The sequence below is a fragment of the Typopeltis vanoorti genome, chromosome 18, assembly GCF_054136105.1.
Source record: "Typopeltis vanoorti isolate ZY-2024b chromosome 18, IOZ_Tvanoo_1.0, whole genome shotgun sequence".
Classification (NCBI taxonomy): Eukaryota; Metazoa; Arthropoda; class Arachnida; order Uropygi; family Thelyphonidae; genus Typopeltis; species Typopeltis vanoorti.
Window position 1 is genome coordinate 27250647 of NC_143566.1, and position 20060 is coordinate 27270706.

A 20060-nucleotide genomic window follows, 5' to 3' on the forward strand; every position below is an offset into this window, starting at 1 on the left:
TTACCGGGTGGCTATACGGTTTTTCTGCTGTGTCACTGTGGACTCTTACGTAGTGATTTGACCTTCCGTTGATTGGTTGACATATGATTCTGATTTCTTTAACATAATTTTCCCATACTGGGCATGATTTTAGAATACAATTTGGACTATTTTATAACAATCTTACTAATTAAATTGATATACCCTCTTTGATTACAATTCATTTATTATTTCTTTACCCCTGCTCTTGAGAGTATAAGCATGTTTTTATCGTAAGTCAATTTCTTCTCATGTTGGGTCCGAAATAAATGGTTGACTGATAGTGGGCCGGTTATTTCCAACACAACACACCATTGCTATTACTAAATTCATTATTACAGAACTCTGTTATTCAACTAAACTAAATTTAATTTTAAGATGCATACATGAATGAGTTTCTCTGTTAGGGTTACAAGAAAAAAGATGATAGATTAGAACTGCTTCACATGCCCTAATATAACTTTGGACCTTCTATGTTTACACAGCAACTTAATTTCAAAAGAGCTTCTTAATATGCACCTCTTGTCTACTATTACAGAGGTATGGAGTAATTTTTTTAGTTCTATGGTGTGAATATGAATACTCAAAGTGATTACATTTTTTTTATTGACATTGTGATATGCATTTTGCCTTAAAAGAACAGAAGCAGTGAAAATAGTACTACTTTTAATATACATAATTGGACTTTTCAAAAGTGTAATTGATTTATTCTTATCTGACACCTTCAGGGATGCACTGCAGGAGGGTAGGTACTCCACACAACCCGCCATCTATACTACTTAATCCTCCATTTATTATACATAACGCCACTATCTACACACACTGCTAGGATTAACCAGGATTCTGAATGCAAACAGCTGAGTACATGTCTGTTACTTAACTTCATTACTACTTAATGCCTATGAAGATATTTATTAGTCATGTTATTTGCCTTAAAGGTGATATATTGCACTACTTTTATAGATTAATTTCTATTAAAGAAAAAAAATGGATTTACATCTCAATTTATTCCATTTGTGTGTGTGGATAGATCATTTAATTTTTTTGTATATCAACTTTCATTATTTTTAATTCCAAGTGTTCTTTTTATTTCAGTTAACAAGGTTACTTATGAAATTCTATGAGTTAAATGAAACTAGAAATTAAAGTACTGTATTGTTTAATGACAGTATTTCAGTTTTACTAAGTGTAAAATTCAAGTTACTATACTAATATGGCTATGAAGTTATATTCTACTCCCTTGATTTTAACTCAATTCAATAAGGAATTGAGTTAAAATCAACTTTTTTATTGAGTTCATCAACATTTGAAACTACTATTTGTTTCGAATGATGCTAAAGTATAATATTTTGTATCTGAAAAGAAAATCAAACTGTAGCTATTTATTATTTATTTGGCAGGTGATATATTGCACTATTTTTTTTCATGCTTTTTTTTTTCAATGGAAAAATAATAATTAACGTTTAATAAAATTTTATAAAAATTTAATAAAAAGAGCATTAATCGGTGTTCAATTCGAAGTGGAATAAATGTTGAAAAAATCATTAAAAAGTACTATGTATAATTCTATATATTCTAGTGGCTTTTCATAGAAATAGCACTATAAACTTACCTTAGGTACTGCAGCTTGAAAAAGGAAGTCATTCATGAGATTTGGAGTGTGATTTGTTGCAGTGAGAAATATTATAGTCATAAGTGGATTATCTGTCGGGCGTTCAAATGCAAATTCTAACCTTAGGCCATTTTTTTCAAAGGCTATTACAGAAGGTACACCTAAGAATTAACAATAAAAACTCTAAAAATTTAGGTATTTAAAATTTTCTTGCAGTATCAGTAATTTTCTATCATATACAGAATAACACACAATGCTAATGATTGTCGACAGAAGAAAAAAAAAGATAATAAGAGACAAACAATAAAAACTTTTTGGTTTCTCTATTCTTGATGGTCAATTTCAACATACACTATTGAAACTATTATGTTGCCTGCTGTGAGAGCACCATCAGTTCACTAGAACTATCAATACCACTAAGACAACACACAATCAACTCTCATCATACCCAACTCCATTACAGTGTTCTTGCTTACTGTACCAAGCTATTGAAAAGTTCACAATTTTCTTCAAAGTTTCTATACAATATTTTTTACTGGTTCAATAAAATATTATACTTGAAATGAAATTATATTTGAGTGTTATTTCATCAAAACTTTACCTTTGCATAAGTAAAGAAACAGATGTGAAGATTCACACGTTACTCTACATTTTTAGAACTGCTGACTTCACAAGTTGCTACATGTATCCTATAACAATAAAAGTGCTTCACAGGCACACGTACAATAATCTACCATTTATTCAACCTTCAACACAATGATCCTTCAACTAACCGAACCTTCTAAGTCCATTGATATCTAGTACAGTACCACATACCTGTAACTTCACTTACCTTATTATTACGGGCTACTCTATGGAGTCCTTAGACCAGTGGTTCTTAACCGGTGTTCCGCGAGAAGTTCTGGAATTTGTCATTTTTAAATTAATTTGTGCTGACAAATTAATTTAACGATGGTTTAATTATTGTTTAATTAATAATTAATTATCAATTATTAATTAATAATAAAAATCAGCTAAATTACCAATTAATTATTAATTTTAGGATTTTAGGATTTGTGAAGTGTTCCGTAGTCGAAAAGAGTTTGAGAAACACTGCCTTAGACTCATTGAGGGAGGCCCTAAACATCATGCCAAGCACAATCCAACATTTGCACAACATATATCATACTTTGCTTTGAACTCACTCACAGTCATAGCACCCATAACAGACTGACACTCTATTCCACTTATTCACCACTCTCCAAGCAAAAAATCTAGTTCTAACACCCTTGGTAACTACACTTTTGCTCAGTTTCCAAGAATAGCCCCCTAGACCATCAGACCTATTCTGAAAAATTTCCGCTGTATTAATCTTGTAAAAATCCTGCAGTAATTTGTATGTCTCAATCATATCACCCACATTTCCATTTGTCCACCCATTTCTGTAACCCACAAATCTTCAACCTGTTCTCGCACGATTCATTCCACAGACCTGAAATGATCTTGGTCACTCGCCTCTGGATCTTCTCCACCTCTTCCTCATCGTCAAGAAACCCAGGTGGCCAGATCTGCGTGCAATAATCAAGATGGGGTATTATCAAGGCTTGTTAAAATAGAATAATAACTTGCTTGTCTCTGCTCGTCGAAGTATTCTTCAGCAAACAAATAATTCAACGAGCTACTTTAGCCACTTTTGCTATGTGCCCTTTAAACTTTAACTCCCTTACTAACACTCTCAAATCTCCGACTTCATCAATCTGCCCCCCCCCCCCCCAAAAAAAAAGAAAAAGGAAAAAACACTAGAAAAATTTCCAAAAATCTTTTCCTACTTAAAATTCATTTTTTTTAAAACAATTTATGTTGTGTCATGTCTTCTGTTTGTATGCTACATATGAATTAGCGGTCACATAAGGTGGGAATACCCTATAGCTTCCGTGAATCCTGGCCGCTGTGAATGCAAGGCGAACACAGCGGCCTGGATTCTACTTCATTTGCCTGAGCTGATTTGCCCTTCTTGATTCTACTTCTTGATTCACACCCTTCTGGATTCTACTTCATTTGCCTGAGCTGAGTCAGGCAAATGAAGTAGAATCCAGAAGGGTGTGAATCAAGAAGTAGAATCAAGAAGGGTGTGAGGGCTAGAAAAATCTAGCCCTCACACCCTTCTTGGCAATCACATCACCCCTCTTTCTCCTGTTTGCAGTTTCTGCAGTGTCTGCAGTTTACAAATTCTCAATCAACTTCATAATCAGTATTCCACAATTCTGATATCATTTTTAACACTTTCCTTTGTACGCTCTCCAATATATCAGAATCACAACTGAAACCAGGAGACCAGACCTGTGCACAATAGTCCAAGTGAGGTCTTATAAAGGCCCTTTAAAGAGGCAAAATAATATCCATATTTTTACATGTGAACATTCATTTCAGCATTGCAATTATCTTTTGACTTGTTGTGGCAAAGATTGCAAATACAAGTTGCAAGGCCCCTGAAATTCAACTTCCTATTTGTTAACACTCCAAGATTCCTAGCCTCATCAGTTTCTTCTAGCCTAATCTCACCAATATAATACGATATTGTAACAGTTACTTATGAAGATACTGGCCACACAAACTTTTGTTTGCATACATGTTGGCAAAAATATTGTTTAAACAATAATTTAACGTTTCTTTCAGTTCTACACTAACCTGTTAACACTTAGCAATTAAAACATTGCTAAATAGCTTTTACATCATAAGCATTGTTTCCTTAAGTGGATAGATGAGAAAAAAAATAATATTTACTCAATTACAATGCCAGTCAAAGTAAATGGAGAATTCACACTTCTCGTAATGATATAAATGAATACGCAAACAACTCATTATGACAACTGCAAATGAAAGGAACCAAGATAAAAGAAAGAAACCATGAAAAAACAAAATCCGAAATTGTTTAATTAAGTAGTACATTAATTTCAAAGTACAACATAAGACATTTCAGTTAGGTCAATTTAAATTAACGTCAAAGCAACTAAGTATATGAGATCAGTGTATGCCCACTGATTGTAGGTGTTCTTCTGACACAACTACAGTGGGTCAGGAATAATTGATATCTCCAATTATTCCTGACCTTGCATTGGGTACAGAAACATTGGTATCTGCTTACACTGTAAGTTTGGGTGATTTATAGTCTCCCTCAATGAGTTCTTGACTTCCTGGAGGTCTCAGATAATAATAATATATATAGAAGAGAAATTTATATATACTCTTTTGTATATTTTTTTTATCATTCAGTCCAGAAACCCTGCTCTAGAGACCAAACATGTGATTTTTTAAATCAAACTTCCAATAAGCGAAAGTGGTGGTCTCACACCCTACAGAGAAATTCATCTTCAACTCATATATATATTGTATGCCCACACTTCCGAGAACCTAGTTTGGCGAATTGCCAAGAACAGTCAATTCGTGCTAAAGGGGAGAAAGAAATGAAGGAATGAATTTTTATTTTACTTTATACCTTTTTAAATTTGTTAATACTATACGTACATTTTTTCCAACTGTTATACAAGCAAAATAGTTACCACTTTAATAACTACAATGTTTGCAAAAGAAAAGCTAAATTTTCTAACCTGTAATAATAAACAAACTCATCTCTAGAAGACGGATTGATTACCCTATTATCGGAATGGATTCTCCTTCTTGTGACATATGCAGAAGTATTGAAGGATCTCGCATCTGTGGGCGTACAGTATATTATACACACACTGCTTGGAAAGAAGTCGATGGGCAAGATGCATCGTGCCATGTAACTAGTCCAATTTATACTGGCTACAAGCATGTAGCTGGTATAACCAAGTCAATGCAACTGTGCCTGGGCAAAATGTCTGCAAGAAGGGAACTGACAGAGTTTGAAAGAGGAGTTGTGATAGGATGGCAAATTGGGCTATCCCAGTTCAACAATCAGTGATATTATACTGAGATGGAAGTGAAGGGAGTCAACTACAAGTGCTACCCACAGTTTACAACCCACCACACTCACCAAATGTGACTGTAGAGTGCTACAAAGGATAATATGTAAACACCACAATTTGTCGGCCGCCATGTTGAATGTGGAGTTCTGGATATCAGCTGGAACACAAATCTTCATAAGAACATTCAGAACCGAGGTTCACAACATGGGTCTCCATGGTAGGACTGCAATATGCAAGCCGTACATTACCCAAACCAACATGCAGTGTTGTCTTCAGAGGTGCATAGAGCATGTACAGTCGGACGTGGGAGCTTGGAAAGCTGTTATGGAGAGATGAATCACGCTACACCATCTACTGAACAGATGGATGTGGGTGTGGCAGATGTCTGGTCAACACCTCTTACCAGAGTGCTTAACCCCAACTATGAAATTAGGAAGTGGTTGTGGTGTGATGGTATGTTCCTTTTTTTCCTGTTTTGGATTATTCCCCGAACTGAACTCTGAGAGGCATCTGAACATTCTGTACAATGCAATGCTTTCTATTTTGTGGCATTTCTACGGAAATGACCACTGTCATAAAGCTGCTGTAATTGTGTGGTTTGTGGACATGAATGTCACAACACTTGACTGGCTTTCATAGAGTCATGATCTCAATCCTACTGAACATCTGTGGAATGAACTGGAACATCAGATGAGGTCGAGGTATGTCCATCCCGCAACAGTTCAGGACTTCATTACATTCCTAGAGGAAGAATGATCCAAATTTTCCACTGATCACTATCATATACTTGTAGAAAGTATGCCATGTAGGACTGCTGCAATCATCTCATTAAAAGGAGGGTTGTACATCTTATTAAGGTGGGCACATAGCTGTTTGTCACTCATATTATGGTGTCTTCTTTCTAAGCTCTGTGTGTGTGCGTGTGTGTGTGTGCGTGCATGCGTGTGTGTGTGTGTGTTTACAGTAAATACTTTAATTTTTTTTTATGCATGCTGAGCTTCATTCTTTACAAAGCATAACATACTAAGCTTTGAAGTCAATATGCCATCAGGAATATGAATCTAAAATATTATAAGCTTAAGGGTCAAAGCTGTATAACTGAGAGGAGACCTCCGCATAGCCTTTAAAGGAATGCGGAGAACCGACCAGGGCTTCTGACCTAATGTCCAATCCTCACCTTCTCGTGGTGCACCCTGTTGGGTATCTACTTGGATACTGAACGAACGAGGATGGACTGGCAATTTGGGATTTAGCCAAACAAATTGTATTCTTATTGGTTAAACCAAAATAAAAAATGATGGTACAACATGACAAAATTTCATGCCGGCTGGGGCGTCGCCCGGTTAAACAAGGCCCCTGTTGTTTTCACCAGGGAACCAGGGCAAACAGCGAAACGTCAGCTACTGGAACAAATCTGAAAACAAACCCCAACTCAACATCACTAGAGTTAAAGATCGGTACTATCAACGTAAGAAGCCTGAATGGCAAAGAAATGGAATTAGCTGAGGAACTAGATAAGTACCAGATCGACATAATAGGGGTGACTGAAACAAAAAAGACAAAAACTGGTGAGATCTTTCTGAGCAATAAATACAAAATGTTATATTCAGGCAATGACAATCAAGGAAAAGAAGGAGTAGCCACAGTATTCAACACAAAATACGAGGCTCATCTTCTTGAATGGCAGGCAGTGTCAAGTAGAATAATGTGGGTAAATATGAGAATGGGGAACTGGACAATGAGACTTATTTGTGCCTATGGTCCCACAGAAGGTTCTACTAAGGTAGAAGTGGAGGAATTTTTTGAGGCGTTAGAAAAAGCAACTGACACAATGAAAAAGGAAAAGTTGGTCCTTGTTGGGGTTCTGAATAGCAGAGTGGGAAATGATTATGAGACATACAAAAATATTTTGGGAAAATTTGGAGAAAAGAGCAAAGCTAATAATAATGGCAAATATCTGTTGGATTTCTGCTCAGGACACGGACTGGTTATTACTAACACCATGTTCCAACATAAAAATGTGCACAAATTCACATGGAGAGAAGAGGCAAGGAATAAGGAAAGTCTCATTGACTATGTTATTGTTGATAGTGATGTTTTCTCTCTGGTGCAGGACACCAGAGTGTACAGAGGATTTGAAATTGGAAGTAATCACTATTTGGTCTTGAGCAGGATAAAATTGAATTTCATATTGAAAAGAATGACATGTAAGAAAGTTTTAAAGTGAATAAAAGTTGAGCAGCTCTCAGATGTGAACTGTAAACTAAAATACACAAAGATTATTGAAGAAAAAATGAAAGAGTTTGAGAACAGGAATCAAACCTTGGAGATTCAGTGGCAAACTCTGAAGAAAACATTGATTGATTCTGCCACAGAGGCATGTGGTGAGGTTGCCTGCAAGGATAAAAAAAATCAGAACTCCCTGGTGGACACAGGAAGTTAAAGACGGAGTGAAGGAAAAGAAGAAAGCATATCAAAAGTTCCTGTCAAATAAGTCAGCTTGTGCTGTTAGAGAATATAGAGACAAATGCAAGAATGCTAAACACTGTGTAAAACTAGCTAAACAAAAGTCATGGGAGGACTTTGGCAAGAATATAGAAAATAAATATCAAGAAGGTGGCAAAATATTCTGGAGGTTGTTGAAGAAGCTTAGGAATGGAGGAAAGAGTGCTGTAAAAGGAGTTAGAGATATAAAGGTGACATGAAAACGGGAGAAAAAGATATCCTTGAAGTATGGAGTAATTACTTTGAAAAACTGCTAAATGAAACAAGCAGTGATGATAGCACAGTGGTAAAAAACACTGACCAGGCATGCAGTCAGGAATACATATCCCTACTTGAAGTAGAAAAAGCCATCAAAAGCTTGAAATGTGGAAAGGCAGCAGAGTAGATGATATTCAACCAGAAATGCTGAAGTATGGTGGTATAAAAGTCTTACAGTGGCTGCACTGCATAGTTCAGAAAGCCATGACAGAGGGACGAATTCCAGATGATTGGAGTAGCGCTCTCATAGTACCAATATATAAAAAAGGGAAATAAAACTGAATGTGAGAATTACAGAGGTATTTCCCTACTGAGTGTTCCTGGCAAGATCTATGCAAGTATACTTGAGAAACGGTTGAGAAGAATTGTGGAAGAAAAGCTTGGTGAAGAACAAGCTGGATTCAGGCCAAATAGAGGCTGTCAGGATCAGAGCTTCACTTTACGACAAATAGTCGAGAAAGCATGGGAATATAACAAAGATCTGTATTTAAGTTTTGTTGATTTGGAAACGGCATATGACAAGATGCCAAGAGAGAAGCTATTCAATATGCTGCAGTTATATGGTGTCAATGGGGCATTATATCAAGCAATACTTAGCTTTATTTGAACTGTAAGTCAGCAGTTAGAATTGAAGGAAGTACAGGAGGATGGTTTAATGTTAAATGTGGTGTGAGACAAGGATGTACATTATCCCCTCTGTTATGCATTATCTATATGGATCACATTATGAAGAAAAGTGGTATTAAACATGATATCAAAATTGGAGATGTTAATGTCAGCTCTTTGCTTTATGTGGATGATGTTATACTTCTAAATAAATCCAGTACAAGTCTGCAAGATTCTCTGACTAAATCGAATAGCTGCTGTAATAGATATGGTATGAAGGTCAGCAATAAAAAGACAAAGACAATGAAAATAAGCAGAATCATTCAAAATGTCAACTGTGTTGTGAATGGAGAACCTGTTGAACAAGTAAAACATTTCAGCCACTTAGGCACGATTTTACTGAAGATGTAAATTAAATATAGAAATAGACAACAGAATCAGCGAAGTTGGTACGGCAGGAAGTCAATTGAATAAATTCAAATTGCATAAGAGAGAAATTAGTCGGAACACTAAATTAGCTGTATACAAGACAGTGTTCAAACCAGTTTTAATTTATGGATCTGAGAGCTGGGTCAGAAGTAAAACACTTGACCAAAGACTAGAGACTGCAGATATGAGAGTCCTGAGAAAGATCATAGGCATGAACAGATGGCATCAATGGCAATATCATATTAAAAACGAGGATATTAGGAAAGAATTTGACATTGTCAGCATCCAGGAATGCATTAGCAGAGCAAGGTGGTATGGTCACTTAAACAGAATGGGCGAAGAAAGATTAGCAAAACAAGTGGTCTCTGCCAGGTTGGCAGGAAAACAACCCAGAGGAAGACCAAGATATAGGTGGATTGATATGGTACAAAGTGCCTTAGACGATAGAAATATAAGATCTGATAATGTTGGAGTCTTGACAAGTAACAGACTGATTTGGAGGAAAATTGTAGATAGGAAGTTAGTAATGATGTAATTTTTTTTCATGTGGTACTATCATATCCTGTACACCCCTTGAGGATACATGGCAGGAATTTGATAATGATGATGATGAATATTATAAGCAACTGAAAAAAAAAAAATAAAATTATATATAAATGTAGTTGACTTACTTGCAATGAACTGACTATTAACATACATAATAGAAGGAATATAGAGAAAAGTGGAGGTTAATAGCACTCATAATAGATGCACACAAAATTGTGATGACATTATCAGTTGAACAATGTCAAAAAATAGCCTTCCTACTAAAATGGACATTTTACTAGAAAAGCTATGTATTATATTCAAAATGGTGATTAACAGAGGACACTGACAGTCATAAGTTATAAACAAAAATCAAATTATATATAAATATAGTTGAGGTTTATATATATACTCAGCTACATGAAATAATTGAAGAAATTTTATGCACCTGAAGTCTTTTAAGAAGATGAAACCAGTTGTGCATCCAAATAATAAATAGTTTTTCTATTTTTTTTTATATCCCTCAGCTTTTTTGTCATTAAATTTCCTCAATTATATTTAAACAAATATGAACCAAGTTACAGGATTTCTAGATACATGGTCAGGGCTGTTGTCAGATTAGATCGCACCCTGAGGCAAACAATTAAATATCGCCCATGATGGATTATAAGACAAAAATATAAGAAAATCTCTAATTGCTATTTGGTTTTTATTACAAGAGAAACATTAATGCAAAACGATTATACAATAATATTAATTAAAGGTTTGCTCTATGGGGATATCACACAATAAAACTGTTTATAAGCTCTTCTAAATTAAAATTATAAGCTATGTCTGCCTCTATCGATACAGTTGCTAGACCAACCAATCTTTCTCGAGTCATTCCTGTTCGCAAATAATTTTTAATCAGTTTAAGCTTAGAAAAACTTCTTTCCACACTTGCTACTGCGGTAGGCGGCGTCGCTGCTAACAGCGTAGTGATGCCTCCTATCGCAATATGGCTGAACGAGGCACCCTTATTAAGCCACACCATGAGACAGGCTGCCTCTATGCTGCACCCTGTTGACAGTACTGTACACGGTTACTTCAACTTACGACTAGCAGAGTCATATATCAAACACCTTCAACATAAAATGGCTTTCGAAGTAAGCTGATAGTGTATCACTAATTTGCCTTTTTTACTTTGAGCACAAATTGTGTCTTGTTAATAAACCTATGTAGTACTTATAACATAAACAAACTATAAGCTAAATAAGTGAGAAATGTACAAGTGATCAGAACGTATGTATTCATAATAGTAAGAAGAAGTGCATATAACTATATAGACTAAAGTAGCCAAACACTATTAATCTTTGGACTACTTCCATGAAATTTTGTTCCATTAATATCCACTATCCTAAGCATACTGCTTCAAAAGTAGTCAATAGACATCATAGTGTGAGGAACAAACAGCCATGGTGCCCACTTTAATAAGATGTAGGACCTCCTGCTTATAGTAAATACTTTTGCTGCAATGACTGCAGCAATCCAGCAGGGCATACTTTCCACAAGCATACAATAATGATCTGTGAGAATTTTGGACCATTCATCCTACAGGCATGGAATGAGGTCCTCAACTGTTGTGTGGCAGATGTCCCTTGGCCTTACCTGATGCTCCAGTTCATTCCACAGATGTGTTCAATAGGGGTGAGATCAGGGCTATGTGAAGGCCAGTCAACTGTAGTGACATTCATGTCCACAAACCACACAGTTACAGCAACAGCTTTATGACACAGTGTCTCTTGAAAGATACAATGGTCAGTTCCGTAGAAACGCCACAAAGTAGGAAGCATTGCATTGCCCAGAATATTTGTTCAGATACCTCTCAGAGTTCAATGCTCGTGGCACCACAAACAGATGTCCAAGGCCAAACCAGGACCATACAATCACATTATATAAATTTAGTTTAATTCTTTATTCAAGTGTAAGCAAACAAAGTTTTTGCCTGAAGTATCTTCAGGACTGAAGATACTTCAGTCCTGTATCTAATATACTGTACTAATATCTGTGTACTAAGACACTCGTCTTAGTATCTCCCATAATGCAAAGCACATCTCCTTGTGGACATGTATAATGCTATGCCTCAGTCCTGAAGATACTTCAGGCGCAAACTTTGTTTGCTTACACTTGGATAAAGGATTAAACTAAATTTATTATAGTCTAACCAAGTGAAAAAAACTTCCAACATCTTTCTCTAAATCCAGAGTAATTTAATAATAAGGTGAGAGACCTTTTGACAACTCATATAGGTAAAGATGACTTCTCCATTACTTCCACCTCTGGGTCTGGCTCTCACTGACGAGACCTCAATAAAGGTTGAAACCGGTCTGGGTAGTGGTCCTTCCCTTAATGCATAGCATTATACATGTCTGCAAGGAGATGTGCTTTGCATTATGGGAGATACTAAGATGAGTGTGGAGAGCTTAGTCCACCTTTACCACGAGTTGTCTCAGTTACTGAAGATACTTCAGGAGCAAAGATTGTTTGCTTACACTTGAATAAAGGATTAAACTAAATTTATTACAGTCTAACCACCAAGGGGGGGAAAACTTCCTAAATCCAACATCATTTCAAAGCTGAATACAAAAACTATAAAAGTTTCGTGCTGAATATAGTTAACCTGGCATTAGTAAGGTAGCAGTGTCACAGTTATTTCTTTCTACATCTTTGGGGTCTGTGACACCCCACCTTACTAAAGGCAGGTTAAAAACTATAAAAGTTTCGGCGAAGTTTGACCAGAGAGATTATGGGAGTACACTCACCGCCATACTATGAGTTGCCCCAGTCAAACGATAGGAAGCATGATCGCTAGTAAGCATCCGTATATTCGCCTCCTATTGTTTGTTTGATAAGGTTTCACTAGCCTGACAGCTGTTTCAAATTCATTGGTTTTCAGAGACTAGGCAGAAACCTAAGAGAGCAAAAACTCTCAGTACTAAAGAACTCAAAGCATGGGAGAGATCATTTTCCATAAGCGAACGCTCAGTCGATGCGTAACCTATTCACTAAAGTATTTACTAAAATAAAGAGCCAAAAGGCTTCACTTCGGCGATGCAAAATTATATAAATTAAGTGAATATTAAATCCAACATTATTTCAAAGCCAAATACAGTTAAAAACTATAAAAGTTTTGCCAAAGTTTGACCAGAGAGCTTTGCATCGCCGAAGTGAAGCCTTTTGGCTCTTTATTTTAGTAAACACTTTAGTGAATAGGTTACACACCGACCGAGAGTTCGCTTATGGAAAATACATTTCTCCTACGCTTAGAGTTCCTTAGTACTCAGAGTTTTTGCTCTCTTAGGTTTCTGCCTAGTCTCTGACGAAAACCACTGAGTTTGAAACAGCTGTCAGGCTAGTGAAACCTTATCAAACAAACAACAGGAGGTGAATATATGGATGCTTACTAGCGATTGTGCTTCCTGTCGTTCGGCTCAGGCAACTCGTAGTATGGTGGCAAGTGTATTCCCATAAGCTCTCTGGTCAAACTTCGCCGAAACTTTTATACATACTTTTTAACTATATTCGACATGAAACTTTTATAGTTTCTGTATTTGGCTTTGAAATAATGTTGGATTTAATATCCACTTAATTTATATAATTTTGCAGCACAGAAGTGAAGCCTTTTGGCTCTTTATTTTAGCAAACAATCACACTGCCACCTATGAATTTCATAGATGGTTACGCATTCTGGTAAGAGACATTGACCTGGGCATCCACCACATTTACATCCATCCAATTATCAGTAAAGGGTGTATTGTCATTCGACACTCCATAACACAGCTTTCCAAGCTTCCACATCCCACTGTACATGCTCTCTGTTGTTTAATTTTTATGTAAATGACATTGGAAAGGGGCTTAAATGGTAATATACAGTTGTTTGAAGATGATACAAAGTTGGAAAGAGTTATGAGAAGTAGAGTAGATATTATAACTTTGCAAGAGGACCTAAATGGACTGTCTGAATGGGTATGTGGGGATGTCAGTTTAATATTGCAAAGGGTAAGGTTTTAAAATTTGGGAAGCAATGATGGGATGCAGAATCTAGGATTGGTGGGAATATTTTAATGGAGCTGGAAGAGATGAAAGATTTGGAGGTTATGGTGGATAGGGACTTGAAATTTTGTAGATATTTTGCTAAAATTGTGAAGACAACATAGCGGATTATGGGAATGATGCGGAGAACACTGACCTGTAGAAGTAAGGATATTTTGGTTCAATTCTACAAGACTTTGATCAAGCTGCATATGGATTACTGTGCACCGATTTGGTTGCCAGGTTTTCAAAAGGATGATGAGATGTTGGAGAGAGTTCAGAGATGACTAAGTTGGTTTCTGGTCAATAATAGGACTGATTGAGAGAATGCAAATTAGAGCCCAGTGGATAGAAGGAAGACATGATCAAGACGTATAAATTGGTAAGGGGTAATTACCAGATTAGCATGGAGTGATGAGATTTTTCATAGAATATCTGGAGATGGGGAGAACAAGAGGCCATCCTTGGAAGTTGTATAAGGTGGTGTGGGCAAGGGGGGGTGAGGGTTTGCATGGAGAATGGTAGGTGATCGAAATGCATTGCCTGAGAGTGTGATGAGTGCAGGGACAGTGAATGCATTTAAGTCTAGGTAAATGAGCTGTGCATGTGATAGTGGAACCTTCCACGATAAGTCTCAACTGCATGGAGGTCTGTTGACGATAATAATAATAATAATGGGACTTGCTATTCATTGTACCATTCAATACTCTGTTGTACAAACTAAATGCAATTCATTGTACTGAAGCCACTCTTCTAAAGCCTGTTTTTTTCTTTTATTTGTGTGAAGTCCATGGAGTTACACAAAGCATATGAGCAAAGATTTTTTGTAAATACTGCACTTTCTAAATTGCCAATAGCAGACTGATGGGTATATAGTTTAACTTTTCTTCTACTTCACTTTTTGGTGTCAGAATAAGGGCAGCCTTTTCTTTCTTCCCATGCTCTTTGACAAACAGAGATTTATTTAGACAGAGTAAAAATTTGGTCAAGAGTTTGTAGATCACGTCCCTACCTGCTTCAGAAGTCTAGCTATGACTTCAACCTCTCCTGCAACATTTCCATTCTGCATGCACTGGAAACTTCATGTAATTTCTGGCAGAATCTGTAGAACATCAGTTACTTCATAGTTCTCTTTTTCATTTCTTTTGTCATGCTAATATTGAGTAAAATGTGTAATTATTATTATTTTTTCTGTAGCATATCCATCTCTGGTTATGCTCTTATATTGCAGTTTGACTGTGGCTATTTGTTTATTGCTGTTCACCAATTGCCCTGAGCTTTTTTTTTTTTTTTTTTTGTGAAACTGTGGTTGTCTTGAATTGTTTGTTGTCTGCCGCATCTATAACAGAATTTTTGTATTTCTTCCTTGATATGCCTTCTGATTATTTTGCACAATTCAGCATATTTAATACACTTCCAGTTTTTTGTTTGTTTCTTTCTCTTTATAACTGTCTTATTTTCCCAGGAATTTTTTTTCTTCTGATTTTCTGTTCTGTGGTCAGCTATTTCAAGTGAGCACTGCAAAAGATTCTAGGTAATAAACTCATTACTTTCTGAAAGATAAGAATCATTTATATTAAGTTTATAAGATTTATAAAGATTGTCAAAGTATCATTAATTATTTTACAATTCTCATTATTCCAGAGTCAACAATACTAAGTGGAAAAAAAATGCTTACTTTCAGTGGAATGTTTTGAAGTAACTAATCCATCAAGTGTCAAATTCGGGCCATCTATATATCAAGTAAAAGAGAATTATTCTCATAAAAACAGGTGGCATCACTGCTTCCATTAACACTTGCATTTAAAAAATCATCTGTGCTTTATGTCCATTTAATTTTATATTAAAGGTTTTTTTAATAAACCAAGAATTACTCTTAAACACACAAAAATATAATAAAACTTTTGAATATCAGACAAGTGCATCAATGCTCTCCTCTGTTTATATTATTTGAAGGGAAACAGTGACTAATGTCTCAGAGTGCTAAGCCTATTAATGAACCAATAACAATAGAGAAAAAAAAAGAGAATTTCATAATGCTTACAAAATATGAGGATTTCATAACCTCCAATGTTAAATAACACTCCTTGCTCACCCCTTCTAAGGAGAGGATATTCATTCAAACTATACAAAACACAAAATATAAAATCCAGCCAACTGTAGCTAAAAATTTTTTTCATTGGTTATAAAGTATATAATACTTTGTAACCAAGGACAGATAGTTCTTTAACAAGATATTATACTGCTGTTTTTATTCTATACTTGATTAGCATGAACACAAATTGTGAAGTAACTTAATGATAGGCTACTTGTATATGGAAGGAGATAACTTCACATCAAATTGTCCTAATAGCTCATAATGCACAGCACACTATCATTTTGGGCATGTATTTGTCATTATGGAATCATTAACCAAACTAGTTTTTACCTTTACTGAGGTATCATCAGTTGAACCAAACCCATGGAGATAACGAGAGTCTATAAGTAGTTGTGTATTTACATACAACTAAGAAAAATATTCCTAATTAAAATACTCCAGCTGAGAGAATGGGGAGGGGGGAAGAAAGAGAGAGCATTTTTTTTTTTTTTTTTTTTTTGTTACGAAGTAAGTCATTATTTTCCTGACCTCCATGGAATTACAAGACCCACACTAGTCAAAACAAAGTCTATCATACCACTCCTTAAACTCGTCCACAGTCTGGTTCACCACCTGTCAGGCAATGAATTCCATGCTTCTAACACTCTTCATGCAAAAAAAAAAAACTTACTTCTTACCCATTTACTCACCCCCTTCTTTTGCAGCTTCCAGGGATGGCCCCTTGTTCTACCATATGAAAAAATTCCTCAGTGTTAATATGATAATAATGTTTCAACACCTTAAATGTTTTGATCATATAATTATGATTATTATTTTCACTCCAAAACTGCATGGAGTCAAAGACTCATCTAGGAGGTCCTTTTGTCATACACACACAGCTCTAAATTAAAGATACCAAGAACTTATATACTTTGTTTAATCCTTTATCCAAGTGTAAGCATACAAAGTTTGCATCTGAAGTATTTTCAGGACTAGAAAGGGTCACTACCTAAACTGTTCTTGACCTTTATTGAGGTCTCATCAGTGGGAGCCAGACCCAGAGGTGATAATAAGATTGAAGTAATGCAGAAGTCATATTTTCATATATGAGTAGCCAACAGGTGTCTCACCTTATTATTAATTAAATACTCTGGATTAGAGATAATTGTTGGAAGTTTTTCCACTTTTATACTATAAATTAAAGATACCATGAAATTATATACTCCCACTGATGAGAACTCAATGAAGGTCAAAACTGGTCTGGGTACTGACCATTCCCATAATGCATAGCATTATACATGTCCATAAGGATATGTGCTTTGCATTATGGGATACTAAGGCAAGTGATGTAAAGTCATTAGCTTCTATATACGAGTTGCCCCAGTCCTGAAAATACTTTAGGTACAAACTTTGTTTGCTTACACTTGGATAAAGATTAAACCAAGTACATAATTTCTTGGTTTAATCTTCAATTTATAGTATAATGAAGTGGAAAAACTTCCAACAAATACACTCAGCTCATCATACCACACCTTAAACACACTCAAATTCTCTGCAGACACTACTCTCTCAGGCAAGGCATTCCAGTCAGTCACAACTCCACAAGCAAAAAACCTGCTTCTCACTCCCCTGCTCACACACCCTCCTTATACATCTTTTAGGGATAATCTCTGGTTCTCCTCTGATCTCCCACCATTTTCTGTAAAAGCTCTCCAACACTGATCCAATAATAACCTCTTACTAATATGTGGTCTCTATCATATCACCCCTCTTTTTCCTATTCACTAGACTGTAAATCGCATCTTCTCAACCTTTCCTCATTCAACATTCCATAGATCAGAAACTACCTTAGTTTCTGATCTATGTCGTCTCAGGATCCTTTCAAACACCTCTCCGTCCTTATGAAAACCTGGTGACCAAATCTGTGCACAGTAGTCTATGTGTGGCCTATCAGAGCCTTATACAATGGAACAAGAATCTCCTTACTTCTACAAGTCAGTATCCTCCACATCATTCCCAGATCCTTATCCACTATCATTCCAAGATCTCTTATTTCCTCCACGTCCAACAATATATCCTCACCAAGCATAAATTCTACATCCCATCTTTGTTTCCCCAATTTTAAAAACTTACATTTTGCAATATTGAACTGGGATCCCTATTCCTGTGCCCATTCACTCAATCTATTCAAGTCTTCTTGTAAGGCCACACTTCTCTACTCTTCATAGTTTGTCCCAACTTTGCATGATCTGCAAACAACTGAATATCCCTGTCCAAATCTTCGCCAATATCATTAACATACAGATTAAACAGCAATGGCCCAAAAACCTAACATCCCTGAGGCACACCACTAGTGTCTTCCCTCTTCCAGGATATTGCTCCCCCATACACAACTTGCTGATAGCTATCAGATAGCCAGTCTCCGATCTAATATCTAATCTAATACCCAACCCTATCCGCTCTAGTTTGACTATCAGCTTATCGTGCGGTAATCTATCAAAAGTCCTTGCAAAATCTAAGTATACTACTGTGTATCCCTCTCCTCTGTCCAAGGAAGCCATCACCTTATTACAATAAGTAGATTAATAAAACATGACCTCCCTTTAGCAAATCCATGCTGTCCATCAAAGATAATACTATTGTTGTCAACCCAATTCTGGATCCTAGTTCTCCAACAACTAAACCACAACACCTAACACACAGATAGGCCCATAATTTGATGCTTGAGTTCTATCACTTCCCTTATGAAGTGATAGTGCCCTCCTTATATCATCTTGCCCTCCTTCCACTCCTTTGGAACTCGACCCAGTGCAAGAGTCATATAAAAAAAAATATGTGAAGGAAGATACGAACTCCCTGGCACATTCTTCAGAATATGTGGTGATATATTAAAGTCCCACAGCTTTATTAACATCAAGTTTGCTCAATTCCCCATATACCACTTGCTCACTTAGTCTCTCCTCCCCATCATCAAACTCTCCATGATGTCACATTCACAAGAATGAAAGACCTTTATGAACTGCCCATTGAGTATCTCCACTGTATCTTCTGCAAAAGTTGTTCTTATACCATTTTCTCCAATCAATGTCATCCTTCCGTAATAATTCTTTTTTTTTTTTTTTTGCTAGCTACATATCGAAAGAACTTCCTAGGATTCTTATTCGCTTCATTAGCTGATTGCTGCTCATATTTCACTTTTTCTGCCGTTACCAACAAAATCACTCTCCTTGCCTGATCTTTGTAATCCTCATGGAATTGATTATTACCACTTCTCTTATGCTGCCTCTATAAAGCCTTTTTCCTTTGTATTACACACTTACCTTATTTAACCTTCTAATCCTTGGAATACATTTGCACACTCCTTCTATTAGATAGTTCTTGAATATCCCCCAAGCTGCACTGATCTCTTTTCCCGCTAACTCTTCATTCCATGCTACATCTGCAAGCTGTCTCCTGAGCTCCTCATAATCACCAGCCTTGTAGTTCCATACATCCAGGGGGTCCTCGAATTACATCGGAGATCCGTTCCTACGGACTGACGTAAGGCGATTTTCGATGCAAGTCGGAATGACCATAGCCTAAGTTACTTACCTAACCTAAAACACCCTAAAGTCATACGTATATATCAAGAAACAGAACTAGGCCATAGGAAAGGGAGAACATAATTACTGTATAGTACAGAAAAATGACAAAAATGAAACTGTAATAAAAAAACAAACACAAAAATGAGAACAATCCCCAAAACGACAAATGAAACTGTACATTCTGTACAGGTGAATAAAAAAAAAAAAAAAAAAAAGAAAAAAAAAAAAAAAAAAAAAAAGAAAATAATTCTTACCTTTTATCCTGTGGTTGGCTTGCACACTGGAAGGGGCATTGCAAGGAGGGAGAGACTAACTTAATGGGCCCCCAATCCTTTCACGTGTTCAAGGATACGAACTTTATCCTTGATAATAGTCCCCGACTGTTGTACAACTTAAATTCAATGCGTGGCCGATGTTCGCTGGCGTTTCTCCCTTTTTTGCCCTTT

The 20060-nt window shown here is 36.1% G+C and overlaps 1 protein-coding gene across 1 annotated transcript in view; it reads right to left on the reverse strand.

The window, feature by feature from the left end:
* The window catches only part of LOC150096566 (AP-1 complex subunit gamma-1-like), a 449674-nt gene that overhangs the window by 58571 nt on the left and 371043 nt on the right, over window positions 1-20060 (reverse strand). The window contains exons 19-20 of the mRNA XM_090408538.1: window positions 15632-15685; window positions 1631-1791 (exon numbers count right to left, since the gene is read on the reverse strand). Coding sequence (XP_090264664.1) covers window positions 1631-1791; window positions 15632-15685 — 215 coding nt within the window. The remainder of the gene's footprint in view (window positions 1-1630; window positions 1792-15631; window positions 15686-20060) is intronic.